We start from the raw sequence: 14773 nt of genomic DNA, 5'->3' as shown, positions 1-14773 counted from the left end.
TACGATTTTAACGTATGTTTATATTACTATGATTATACGCATCATACTAAAAATGGTACTTGAGCAAGCCTGCGCTCGATGTTTCCCAGTCAAAAAACCATCGGAAAACACCCATATTTTGCTACAAAACTTGATTTTATCAAAATATGACAATTTTCATTACGTCATTTCTACATTATGACGTCACTGTGGTGATAACTGATGTTCAATATGATTTTAACTATCTGCTACTTTATTTTTAAAGCTCTTTAAAAATCTTAAAATTTGGGGGGCGAAAAATGCATAATACCGCACATAGTTATAGCGACATTTTGACTGAGTGTAAGAAATTAAATTTTTTTAAAATAGGAAAAATAATATAGAAAATTTTCATTTTTTCTACATTTTTATAAAAATGTATTATGGTAGAGCTCTTCTTCTAAAGGAGATCAAAAAATGGCCACGACCATCGAGCCTTCTTAATTGCGGTAAAATAAAACACGTGGTTTTTTTTACTACTACTTACTCACTACTTTTACCAATACTATTAAAAAATTTTTTTAACAAAATAGAGAAAAAAATAATATAAATTTAAATAGATTATTTGAAAATTTATGTTTTCTTCATGAAGCCGTTAATATAATCCTATTCAAACAAAAAAATATGTATTAGTACAAGCGTAGTAACTCCGGATCCATCTTGGATTTTATTAATCATCATTAAGAAAATTATAAGGATCAATATGTGAATTAATCCAGCAAAGAAAATTGACCAATTCAGAAAGACAGAGAAATTTATCGAACATGAATGCTGTAAATGAAATAAGCAAATTAAAGTTTTCAAAGCTTTGAAAGTTAATTATAAGTTTACCCAAGGGCGAGCAAAACATTTAGTATATGTATTGGTAGTATTGATTTTGTTCATAATTAGCTTGGTCTGTATCAATAGCTACCACGGGTGCACTAAGACGGTCTATTTAAATAGGGTTTTTTTAACTGAAGAAAAAAAAACCCTTCACAAAAGCAGAGGCCACGAATGGCACCAACAAGGACATGTTTGTGGTATCCTCCTTGTTATTTCTGCAGTGGATGTATATTGTGAATGGTAGGTTCTCAACGTTACATAGCAATTGATTTTCTTTTTTTTAATTAATGGTTTGATGCAAGTTGATTTGTACAGAAACAATTAACGGTTTAAGAACTATTAGTTTAATTTCTCCGTGCGTATTCCGTTTCTTGGCGCTGTTTAAATCTCCTTGACTCGGTGCAATCTAGTGACTGTGCTTTTTCTGCTAGCAAGGTGGTATACTGTTTTTCACACTGTTTAAGGTCGCTTGGGGGTAAACAATGGATTTAAACGACGCACAACAATCTCTATTGACCACAATGGCACAGTTAAACTCATTTGCATTGTTTTAAATTATTGTTTTTAAATCAGGTAATAATGCATTGTTAAATAATATCAAACGCCTTTTTTTCTTGATAAGGTAGAAAATCGCTACAAAAAGGTCATTTGTTCCTAGCTTCTTGAAACTTTTTATGATCAATATTAACGTATTTATGTGTGTCAGAAAATTAACAATACTCATCTTCTCTGGCCTTCTCGACAACCAAAACATTCATTATGACCCCCTTTTTATGAAACTTGACTTAAATACTGAACATTTTGATTTCTGTTCATTTAAAACTTTAATAGATTCAATTCTAAAATATACTATAGAAGAGAAATGTAAGGTTGTGTAGCCGATATTTAAATTGATGGGAAGCGACTCCATTTTGTTAAGAATCCTCACATTCAGTGATGTTAATACATTCAAAGACTATTTTTTCCGAGCTGCCCAAAAAGTTGCATGCAGTTGAAAATTTACGTTCATACTTGTAGCATATACCGGTATATATCTATGTATACATATCCATTATCAGGTCAGACGGTGCAGTCCGCCATCAGGTGCTATGGAACAGGGTGGGTCATGGATGAATCCTGCCCGGCCAATCATAAAATATTTCCAGTCGAGGTCCGGGTGGGATCGCTGGCCTTGTCAACTGGATGTCCCGACAACAACGTCAAAGGGACCGACCTGACGCAGGAGTCGAACTGCTGTACCAGGACGGATAGCGGGTGCATCGACACTTACCGTAACACACAGAACGGCAGCGTGACCTACGTGTACCACGAGAACTGTATTGGGAGGCAATCGTGTATAAGTTTCGCCGTGGTGCGGTCAACCACCACTGGCCCTGTGGTGTATTGTGACCAGTCGCTGTACCACGGTACCACCACTGTTTTAGAAATGAGGTACCAATGCATTGAAGGTATGTTGAAGGGGGGATGAAATAAACAGTGCCTATATACATATAATTTTACATCCACTTAGTATAATTTTCTCTATTTCTTACGGAAATTCATTGTAACATATAGCTCTGTGCAAACTGACAGGACTGAAATTTACACGTCCCGTGCATCGATGGGTTAAAACTTTCAACAACTTGAGAAAAATCATGGACTGTACGCAATGATAATGATGATGTGTTATTGATAAAGTGTGTCAATAGCTACACGGAGTTGTTCAAAGTTTTTAATATCAATTCCTTTAAATTTGTTTGCATGGTGTTGAAAGTGTTAAAAGAAATTCCCGACATTTTAAATTCTGGAAAGAGGCACAGGTAATTGCTGAGTACATAACTAATAGAAATGCATTTATAGGTCATTCAAATTTGTGTTGAATTGCTTCTTACAAATAGCTATCCATTGTCGACGTAGGAAGCGACTCTTTAAATCCACAAGGGATCGAAGAATTATAAAGAGATAGAAATGCTGATATGGCCGACAATTTAGGCATGATAATGCTTGGTTCCCGCCTATATTTTACGTTTTTATATCTGTAAGGATAAAGATAAATTCCAAATAGTTTAGCTTTATAATGTGAATAGTTCTCTATCTCTATACGGAGATCTTTTTTCTCAAAGAGATTTATTTAGTCAAAACATGGTCACTATCATTAAACCCTCTTAAAATGTTGGCAGGGCGAGAGTGCAGGTTGAGAAAATTGCAAGAATATTTTAAGAGATTCATAGCTTCTTGTTTTAGAACAAGCTTTTGAAAAATGACTTCAAAGTCGCTAAAAAAAATGGTAGCGTTGTCTTTTCATAGAAAAATTTTTTGACTTTATTGAAATGTGCATACTTCTAGACATAAAATTAATATTAAATACAGTGCAGATGCAATTTTCTGAATTTCACAGAGCGGTAATTCATACGGCCCTTTCATATGCAGTAAGTAGAGCTAAAATAAAAACAGGGTACAGAAAAAAATGTATTTTATAAGATTAGAAAAAATAATGAACGTGGTAGACCTGTACAGTATAATGATATATCAACAGATGTATTCTTGATTATTTTCTGTAATTATATGATAATATTATAGAATTTGTAATTTTAATTAATCTTAAAAGAATTAAAAGTACAGTTCTTTTTCTAAAATATCTTAAATATGTGCTAAGTCCTGCACTTGATCAATTTAACAAAGCATAAAGGACTTTATTATAGATATAATCACATACGGATTGGAATGATCAACCCCATGAAAGTCAAAGAATTATTACTTATTGTTATACTTTCATGTTAAATACTGAAATCTGATTGGTTAAGACGCAGTTAATAATATTTACTATTACCCTCAGCGTTAGCAACGCACTTGGCAACGGGTAACATTAAAAAATGTTACATGCGCGAAAATTATGCGCGTACGGTTCGCTGTAGAATTCACGTTATTCCTATATAAAAGCAGTAAAATTTTCTTAAAAATTTTAAAAAAGACATTCAGTATAACAAAATAAATAGTGCCTGTTTGGGAGGATAACAGTTGAAATTGACACCCCTCGAAAACCATTGTCAACCTCCGCTTCGCGTCGGTTGACAATGGTTTTCTCGGGGTGTCAATTTCAACTGTTACCCTCCCAAACAGGCACTATTTATATATTACTAATATTATTTTTTCAATAATTGTTCGTACAATTTTTTTAACTTTTTTTGCATTGCTTTCATTGTGTAAGCCCTGCTTGTTCCTCAGAAGTGTACGTCATGCATTTGATACGTCGATTTCTCAAGTAGTGTAAACTTATATTACCATATATACATGTAGATATTGAAGCATAAATCAAGCAGTACAAACATTAACTTCTGCTTTGTAGATGACCAGTTTTTCACGCCAGCAAACGCCGGCCCTTCTTCTAAGTTAGGACTTTACAGTGTTCATATAACCTTACAAGACTACGCCGTGTCCGCTATATCTCCATTGACTACAAACATTGAATGTTCTGTCGAGTCCTCGGAGTGCGATGGCCAAATAAACATCATTGCAAAGGATCTGAGGCTTTATTCATCGGGAGGCCAATGTTTTCAGAATATCTCCATCAACGAAACCGAAATCGGCGTGATAAATACTTTCAACTGTGATGATAACACGAACTTCATACAAAATCTGGATTTCTTCAAGAGCCAAACTAATTATATAATACTGACGTTTATAAATTCGCACCAGCAACCCGGAGGATACTTTTGGATACAACTTGTTTCAGGTAATGTCCTCTCTATACTGTTTCTGTTTCTACATTAACTTTTCTTACCAATACTGAAGTGTATCATGATTATTGTGAACGTTCCTGCATGACGATTGGCAACCAGTTTTTCATACCAGTATGCAAAGGTGCATCATACAAAACGTTACTGCATTTAAAGACCTTTTCTTTCACTCTTCAAAAGTTTCATTCAACTTATACAGCATGTTAATAAATGATAAAACCATGGAAACTTTTTCCAGAAAATCATCAATAGATAAGAAAGACAGTACCTTTCAAAACACACACACGTCATTATTTTTACATATTTTTCTGTGTTTTTCAGCAAACTCCACTCACACTCTTTCTGTGAATTGTCCGCCAGTGGAAGAAGACCCGCGGTGTAACCCGACAACAGAACCTCCCACCACCACCGCGGAGATCACCAGTACCACCGCGAAAAACACCGCGGCTAACAATGACACTATTCAGAAACCAGAACAGCCTAGTTCTAATGATAACAGTGAGGTTATTGCTGCTGTTGTATCCATCGTCGTCGCTGCCATTATCGTTGCTCTGGTTATAATAATTTACAAGTTCATTTACAAGAAAAAGTGCAAAAGGGAAGGATATGACGATGAACAACGGACGTCGGTAAGTATTCTACCAGTATTTTATGCATGCACAATTCTATACATGGTCGTAAAACAACAAACTTGTACCGATTTGTCGTTGGTCTTTGCCCAGGGAACAAACATGAGCACAGGCCAATGTGCATAAGCGTCGGTATGATGCCTTTTTCAAAATATGTAAATGATGGTTGTATATTAATTTGATTTACCTCAAATTACAATTCAAAAAGAGTATTTAAGTTGAAATCTTGTATTAATTCATCTGTACCTATATGAACATTTTGATAGTGTCTGCTTCAAAATTTATTTTTTTAGGAGAATCTGTCGCAAACAACAGTATCTGGTGTACATTTTAATAGGCACTCTGTGCAGGGCAATCCTGCTTTAACTAATAGGTATACAGGTAACGGACAGGTGCCTCCACGTGGTCATCAATCGGCAAGTCCTCCTTCTAAACACATAAACGTATCTAGCACAGGTACTACAAAGAGGGCATTGAAGGAAACACCTTTACCTGATATACCTTCCTCTAAAACTCAAAACGCACGTTCTTTAGTTGACGAAGCCGACAATAGACAGACAGAGTTAGGACGTTCTCTTGATAAAACCATGGAAACAAGGAACGAACAAATCCCTTGGAATATGCCTTATACTAGACCAAGAAGTTTTGAACAAAACGATGAAACAATGAGAGGACATTCGAGTAGGCAAGGGCAACTCCCTCCTATTGAAAATAAAGAGCCTACAGACCAAAGCAACGAAACAACACAGATCAAAAAGAAAAGGAGGAAGAAGAAACATAAAAATAGAGTTAGTGCTACCGAAATCGATCCACAAAATGATACAACTGAAAATCAGAGTAGGACAGATATGGAAAATCAAGACGAGGTAGGAAATCTAAAACTAAAAGTGGCGAAAAAGACATTCTATATTTAAAGAATAAGGAATCATTCTTTGAGTATTATGAGGTGACAATTTTGGTTTGGGGCGTGATCATATCTAATAAAGCCCGAATGCCTTACAATGTAATGATGAATTTGATTACCGAAATTATAACCTCATAATATTCAAGGAATATTTATATAATTTTCAGTAATTGTACGATTAGATATTAAAATTTTAATTATGCTGACCCCACTTGCGCCCCGACAATACGTCATTTGAATTTATTGAACTGTATAGTACAAAATCGATTCGTAGTGTTCACAAACAAAGACAATGTAAAATGTAAAAAATACAGTATACAGAGAAATATTCGCCTCCCATTTTATTTTTGCCCCTTTCGCCCTCGTTGTTAATTCAAGATTGGAGAAATTCCAATGTCTCAAATTATCACTCTTTTAACACAACGTTGTTTGGGCAAATTTAATATGGGGTAAAGAGTTTGCAAGTGTAGAAGGGCGAAAATAACACGGGGGAAATAACCCTGCATTTGGAGAGAGAGAAAGAGAGGAGAGAGACACACACACACATGCCTAGGACATTTTATAGAATATGTAGTTTTGTTATACATGAATAAATAGTTTTATTCTGTATTTTACTCGATGCGCATCTAATAATCTCCTTTCTTTCAGATTATGAATGACATCTTTAAAGATCAGGACTTTACCTCAACGCATGAGCTTGGAAACGCTGAAAATGAGAGCGATGCAACGAAGAAAAAGAAAAAGAAGAAAAAAAAGAAAAAGTCAAAAAACGTAGAACTGGATGAAACAGAACCGGTGTAAATAATATAAAACTTTGATAGGAAAGTATAATATATGATCGCGATAGAATCAATTGCTATACTTCGTACATGATTAAACTTGTTTGCACAACGATGTATAAAATTACATGTAGTAAACAAGATGTTTTCTTTTTCATGAAGAATTTGCACCAATAAAATGTAATAGCCTTTTTGTGCTTTGATTTTAAAGGTGGCTAAAAGTTAATAGTGCAGAAACCTGAAGCGTCAACTTTTGCAAAAAAAAGTGAACCGCAAAAAGCCTGAAAAAATGTATAAATGAGTAACAACTTTGAAAAATACAGGTTTTTTTTTTTAACTTTTTTTGTGTGTGACATTGATCCCTCAATATCATAATAGTATGCATGTTGTTTACATTTCCGTGGATTTATTAGTTAAAAAATCAAATTTATAAATTTTCAGTTTACAGTATGCATCTTTCTCGGATATGATATCTCAATCTGGCTACAATAACGATTGATCCCAACATGTTGAATTATAATAGAATCAAAATGTATAGTCTATTTGTTAAAAGTGATTGACCTAATTGAAGTGTTTAAAAGTAGGTACATGTCCAGACTGTAAACCATTTGTATGTATATCAGTTATACCAAGCAATGTTGTAGTTTTCCAAGTCAAAAACATATATTTTTAGAACAAAGTAAGATTACAAACAATTATTCCATTTAAAGGAATGATCGGCATGTAATATCTTAGGTCAGCTTTGTTAATGTAATGCGAAAGCATTACGCTACATGCAATGAACTAAACATAGCACGGTTTTTTGTGGATTTCCGAAATGCAAGGTATGAATTAGATTTACTTTTAGTAGGCGAATTTTACTTCCGATAACTATTCTTACGCATATGTGAAGAAAAACGTGATTTGAATCATTATGTATGTAACTGTAAAAATATTTTATTTTCAAAGCAAACGGATTAGAGTAACGTTTTAGTAATCTACGTGTAACTAAGGATTCAAATGAGGTTGTCGTTGCATTGTAAATAAAGTTGTGCAAGGCGCAATGCGTGCGCAAAAAGTAAAATTTGCCGGATGCCTCATATGGACACAATTGTGATCGGCCGAAGCCGATCACAAAAAGCACCAAAAGAATTCTTTAATGTATTTGATAGTGTCCCGATATTAGCTTGGTATCCGAAATAAGCTTTTGCGTACAATTCTGTGTTATACTTACAAAGTTGATATTTTTATTTCTTTTTAAAATGGATCTGGGTTTTGTTGCTTTTTACCGTCTTTCTTGTTACCGTCTTTCTTGGAAGACGGTATAAAGAGTTGAAATAATTTACAGTCTCCGGGTTATGCACTTCCTCTTTTTTGTGATTGGTAGAAAATACATGATGTGAAAATTTACATTTATTTCATTTATTGAAATACTGTTCGGCGCAAGGGAGATAATTATCTGATGATCTTTTTCACGTACGACTTAACAAATTTCTTAGATTTCAAATCTTAAAAAGTGAGAAAACGAAAAAGCAATACAAATTGCTATGACTGAAATTCAGCCTTTGATTTTCAGGTCCAAATATTTGAAAGCAATATCTATTAAAATCATTTGCTTTTCTTTTCAATTATAATTTTTTATTCAAATACCAAAATGTAAAAAGAAAATTGATGCGGTATGGCTAATGGTAAAGTTGTTTGCCCCTTAGATAGGTAAAACTACATGTAATATTTGTTAAAAGAAATGCTGAATGGAGCGGTATAACTTTGATTTTATCAAAATAATACGAGTCTACGGCCCTTCCTACGATTTCTTTCATCCTACTATAGTCGATCTCAACTTGCAAGCTCGGGTACGCATTTCTCAATTTTAGACACACAGGCTGAAAAAACACATAATGACATATAAAATGTTCCACGCGCCATGGTATGTAGAGGAGGATGTCATTTATATAAAAAAAGAATTAAACTGTCTTTGATAACTAATTGCTGTTTAGGCTTCGCTCTTAGGACGGTAAGCTTTTTTTAAAAAGCTAAACTTGTAATGTTATGCAGAAACAAAATAATTTCAAATAGAACGGACAATTATTTATTTCGATGATATGAAAATATGCTGGTAATTGGAATAATCAAACTACAAATATATAAACAAAACTTGTAATCAATTAACGGATATGGGGTTTGTTTTCTCTTACAGTATGTGAGTATGTTATTTATTCTAGTTTTCAATATTTTATTTTCCATTTTTTTCTTCAAAATTTTACGGATCCTTTGATGTTAATTTTATTACACAAAATTATGATATGTAAGATATTCATATGCATACACGTAATGATATATATTTGGCTCACAACACAATTTTGACCATCCGTCAGATCATTACATATATTGGTTTAGAAAACAAAAATGTTGTGGTTGTTCTTTTGGTTTAATTTCTTGTCTGTAATTTAAACGTACAAGTTCAGAATGAATGTATCCAAAGCGACCAGGGACCGAGAACAATCAAATTCTTTCAGCTGACACGTTCATTGCCATATGCGATTTGCAGTATAGTGTCACAAACACACGAACCAAAACATTGCTTTCACATTAAATAATAGTATTTGATAGATGAATAAATATTTTAAATACATTTATTGTAATCTGACAGTGTAAAAGTAATTCCATTGATAACTTGAAAATGGCTGGCATTCATCCACTAAAAAAATGAACATAAACAATTGTTAAGAGCAATTAAACAAATGTGTAAAAGCATTCGAATCACTTGTATCTTTAATTTAAACATATATGTTTAATTAATATGTTTGATAAATTTAAGTTCGAATTTTTACAAACCTTTCTTATCCGAAGTAAGTATAACCCGGATACGGATATGGGTACGGTAAGGGGTAAGGGACATATTGCGTCCTCCTTCCGCCACCGAAAGCACGTCCAAACAATGGACCAAGCAGCAGTCCCCCAAGGAAGGCCCCTCCCCAGTTGTTTTGGGCCGTGGTCAGGCCAGCCACACAGAGTACAAGCATCAGGGTTAGGACTCTCTTCAACATCTGTCAGAGTAAACAGAGTAGACATGCGAACTTAAAACAAATATCAATAAGAGAACAAATATTTTCATAGGTAAATGGAATATCAACTTCTAATTTTGGCATAGGCATCGGAACCGGGAAGGGGGGGGGGGGGGTAGCGCCCCCCCCCCCCCACCATTTTTTTTCGCAAATGAAGAATGATATAACCATAACCAATTTGTCAAGATTTCTTAGAAGCCAACCCCCCACCCCCAACATTCAATTTGCTTCCAACGCCACTGATTGGTGTCCAGCAAAATATCCCACACCAAATACGTGTATATAGTAGTTGTGGGATAGTTATATTTAGCACATAATATTTTTTATTTGCATTGCAAAAAGACGGGTTCTTTACATTCAAAATCCCGCTTATGCGCAATAAGCAGTGCGTGTGATACTTCGGTGAACAAAGATATAATGTCGTACATATGTCATTTCCTTTCCTCTGTACACGCAGGTTAAACTCTACTTCAGAGATTTATCAATCAGATTGATGGTAATATAAAAACAAACACACATACACACTCAGCGTATACCTTGCAGATCCGACAGAAATTGTTTATCAAATTCATAATACATGTATAACATTTGCATCACATTATATAAGAGTTATCTTTAGTTCTCTTTATTCAATATGTATATCAAAATTTAATTGACTGATGAACGTTAATTTTTCGCACAATTTTGATAACTAATTTGAAAAAAAAAAGATAATTAATATCGGTTATCAAATTCATTTTTATAAACAGATTTGATTTTTTTTTTTTTTGGCTTGAAATAGCATGCGTACAGATAGTCAAACAACAAATGTATACATTTCACTCGATTTTAAGCATAGTGAACTTTAGTCCATAAAAAAACGACACAGGATACCATTTTAAACGTTAAAATATAAACATGCTGTTAGGTATACCTGAATAAACGCTGTCATTAAGTTCTACGGACACTTCGAGATAATAAGTTTAAAGTTTCAAAGGTATTTTAAAAAGTTTAAAAAATGCGTACACTCATACGCGACCAAATTAGTTTAATTTAAAACTGGTTTGATCTAGAATCAGTTTTGCCAATCAGCTGTTCAAGTTACTATTTTATTTCCCAAGAGAAAGTACTGTGTGGATTTAACTAATCATTAAATCTTGACCATTTTAATTTCATGAATGGTCCTCATTTTCAAATGACAACTAAATTACGTCGTGAATTTTATAACAGTCTGATTAATTTATGGTAAATTAATGATTAATCTGTCAATATGTTTCTTCTGATCACAAACACTCACATCTATGTCAAACATCGATATTATCGCAACCCATGATTTTTTTTTTTTCATTTTTTAAAGATATTGATCGTCGTTTGAATTCGCGACGGTTGGTTTTTTGTTTTTTGTTTGTTTTTTTTTTTTTTTTGGCCATCGGGAGTTTAATTAAGCATACATTTTTTTTTTACTATGAAAGTTTATTATCTTTGTAGTTTTCAACAGGTATTAAAGCAATGACTAGACTAGTAAATGCATGAGTGATATTTGCTAACCTTTGCAAAGATAGTAAAAAACAAAACAAACAAATAAAATGAACTGGAACAAGATTTTTAAAAATCTAAGAAGTAAATTTACGCCTTTGAAGAAATGAAAAAATATTTTCGGTAATTTCGATTGCTTAAAAATAAAACTTCCTTGCTTAGTAAATTAATACATGTATTAAAATCTTTATAAAAGGACTTAATTATTTTGACGTATTTGGTTTCTTTGCTAGACTTCCCTGTACAGTTTATAATATTTTATCCCCAAAAAATCGTCAATTTTACATTTAAAACAGATTTTTATTAAATCACAGATCAATTAGTAGCATATCATACCACTGTATACTTACGTTTGCTTCCAAGTATTAGCTCAAAATGAAGACATACAAGTAGTAAGGCAAAATTTAAAGATAAGTATATCCGTAATTAAACTGTCCGTGTTTGATTGATGTTCGTAGACTAAAGTAAACTAATAAACACAATTACCAAGACTCTCCTACCGTCTAATAAGTTTTAACTATGTACTTATAACGGTCGGTATAATTAATATGTCGTGTATCCAGGCGTTGTACAGGGGGCGGTTTATGACCACTGTTATTATTTTGTATGTATTAACAATTGTCAGGCGTACGGAATTAGTAGCGGATACTGTTTGAACTTGGCTTGCTTGAGGTGGACGAGACCCGGAGGGCTGTATAGGTCATTCTGTGATCTCGAGTCCGATTTATAATTATATCAAGACTACAAGAATACTGGTATATATACGCCGTCAATATATTTTTTCTTTCTGGAAATAAGAATTCAAAACTCCATTGAAAATAAGAATAAAAATGCTGGTGGTACCTGTAAGCGCATCCCCCACCTCCCAAAATAAAAACAAACGTATTTTATTCAATTGTATATTAAATGCAATTCTATCAATTTGGATTAAGTGATTAAACTATAAAGTGTAGCAAATTGAACCATACTCCAAAATATCAGGGGAAGAAATTAACCGAGAATGCTACAGGTGATTATGATAAGGGAAACTGTTGGTATTAATGTGGGTAAAAGTATACTATTAAATCAAAATAATTTCACCATTTAAGAATTCTCAGTATTTGACCAAAAATTATGGTTTAAAAAATTTTAAATGTTGAAAATTATAAAAGTTCCAACGGGATTCGAACTCATGACTAACGGTTTTTTTTAAAGGTAATTCTCTAACCTACTGCCACGTTGTTAGGCAACAATTTCGAATTTCGGGAAAGAAAACAATTTGACAAAGTAATATTTAATTTATTGTTTATTATTTCGATAGGAAGTACGCCACTCTATGACGGTGTCCCATAAAACTTAACTTACCCGTGTTGTGTATCTACATATATACAAAATCATGGTCAGGGTTTTGTAGTATTTATTGGTAAAGCAAACATAACAATTCTAGACTACAAAACAAAGTTGCATAACTTAAAAAACTGGGGAAGCACCTTAACTTGTTTTAAGACTGTTCGTTTCTACTCAGTAGTAATCATTAGTATCACACACAGAGATAGAGAGAGCTAACACACAACATGAGAGGGGGGGTCTATCATAGTACTTTAATATCATCTACTTGTACCGACTGATGTAATTGCATTTTTAAAAATTACCAACAACATTGTGTTTCTTACAGTATTTCATTCTTTTACATGTACCAACAAAATATTAAAAAAACAAAAAGAAATCCCTGGTTGTTTGCTTTAATTGTCACCTACGAACACTTATAACTTGAACACATAACGAAAAAAAAAATATCTATAATTTTTTTGTAAAAAAAGTCAACTCTACAATTATAGTCTATTTTAGTCATGTCTTATCATCACAAAATCCCATGTAAGTATTGGGGAAAACGAAAAAAAAATATTTCAAAAACTACATAATCTAAATTTACAAGCAAATACTGATATATTAATTTATTTACTAACAGATTTTCATTTCAGCCCCAATAATTTGTTTAAATCTATAACAAATGGCTTAATTTTAGTTTATCAAAATCCAAGTACATTTAAAATCCCTAAATCTTAAAAACCCAAATTTGAGGTAATTTGCAGTTGTTTTCCTTGATAACTACAGAAGTTACTTCCCGTGGCCAGCATTTACTTCCCCTTGTCCGAGATTCTTAAACACCTGAGAAGTCAGCTCCATGGTTTTCAAAAAACTGAATACATTTACGAAACATATTAAATTTCACAAGGTAAATATGTAATTATAGAGCTTTTAGTTTTTAAATACAATCACCAGTGATTTTTCTGTTGTGAATTAAAAAAATAAATTATATGATATTTTTGTCCAACATAGACTGTTGTTCAGTGACATTGTTTGATGCTTATTTTTCTCTTTTACAACCCCTTCTCATCATAGGAACAATTACAATGTAATAAAATGTAAGTTTATCAGATTGCATTACACATTACATTGTACATGTAACTACATGCATGTAATTCAGATTACACTACATTGTACACCATGTTTTTACATTATCAGTTTGGTAGGATGTACAAATGTAGTCCAGTGGTAAAAAAAAAAAAGGTGATATGAACAGAAATACACCGAATAGGAATATAATTTGTATAATATTGTGTATATATAATCCTCTATCCAAAAATATTCTACGCATACACAAATTCATACATGTATATCAGTACATGAAAAATACATGAACTGATTTGTACATATTTACATAATATTATATTAAAAATCAAATTATTAATCAGATTGCATTACGAAATATATGTATTACATGTAATCTTCTCATGGCTTGATAATTTATTACAGTTTCGATGGATAAAATCTTGATGTTTATATATGTACAATATCATGTGATATGTCAATGCTTGTTATGTCGAGTCTTGTTAATTACGGTAATTAAACACCAATTAACTACCACATGCATGTACTTTGTACAATAGGCTGTCAGCGCTTTTGATGGATGTATCAGGATCAAATTGGACAGATTAAACAAACGAAAAAATAAAACAACCTAACCATAAATTCTTTTTTTCTATAAAATGCAAGATATTAACATTAGATATTTTGCCTTCTAATTAGACACAGTTCACTTAAGAATTTTTTTTCTCTCCCCTATATATACGACTTACTAATGTTACTGATAAAGTAAAACTGTTCTACCTGGAAGAGGTAGAAAAAAAAAAAAACTAACCCCACAATGAGACATGGATGAAAATATCACATCAGACATTGGTATCGATCTCCTCATGAACTATTTGCACCAATCACACCGTTCTTTATGTGTATATAGAAATGTCTTTTCATCTATACAAAAAATCTTTGATAAAACTGTGTCATGCAAACAAAGAATATT

At 32.7% G+C, this 14773-nt stretch overlaps 1 protein-coding gene and 1 long non-coding RNA gene across 2 annotated transcripts; one reads left to right on the top strand and one right to left on the bottom strand.

Moving 5' to 3' along the window:
- The first annotated feature begins 958 nt into the window (after nucleotides 1–958).
- LOC105344948 (uncharacterized) lies at nucleotides 959–8004 on the top strand. Its single transcript, XM_011452877.4, has 6 exons — nucleotides 959–1083; nucleotides 1902–2291; nucleotides 4169–4555; nucleotides 4881–5188; nucleotides 5482–6054; nucleotides 6741–8004. The coding sequence occupies exons 1-6, from the start codon at nucleotides 1032–1034 to the stop codon at nucleotides 6891–6893; spliced, it is 1863 nt and encodes a 620-aa protein (XP_011451179.3). The 5' UTR covers nucleotides 959–1031; the 3' UTR covers nucleotides 6894–8004.
- A 1461-nt stretch (nucleotides 8005–9465) lies between these two features.
- Nucleotides 9466–11937, bottom strand: LOC105344956 (uncharacterized). The gene is made up of 3 exons (XR_902974.4): nucleotides 11781–11937; nucleotides 9686–9897; nucleotides 9466–9548 (listed from the first exon to the last, which is right to left on the bottom strand). It is a non-coding gene; the product is annotated as an uncharacterized lncRNA (long non-coding RNA).
- Nucleotides 11938–14773: the final 2836 nt, after the last annotated feature.

The sequence above is a fragment of the Magallana gigas genome, chromosome 9, assembly GCF_963853765.1.
Source record: "Magallana gigas chromosome 9, xbMagGiga1.1, whole genome shotgun sequence".
Taxonomy (NCBI): Eukaryota; Metazoa; Mollusca; class Bivalvia; order Ostreida; family Ostreidae; genus Magallana; species Magallana gigas.
Note: the sequence above shows the minus strand (reverse complement) of the source record. Positions and strands in the feature narration are given on the sequence as shown.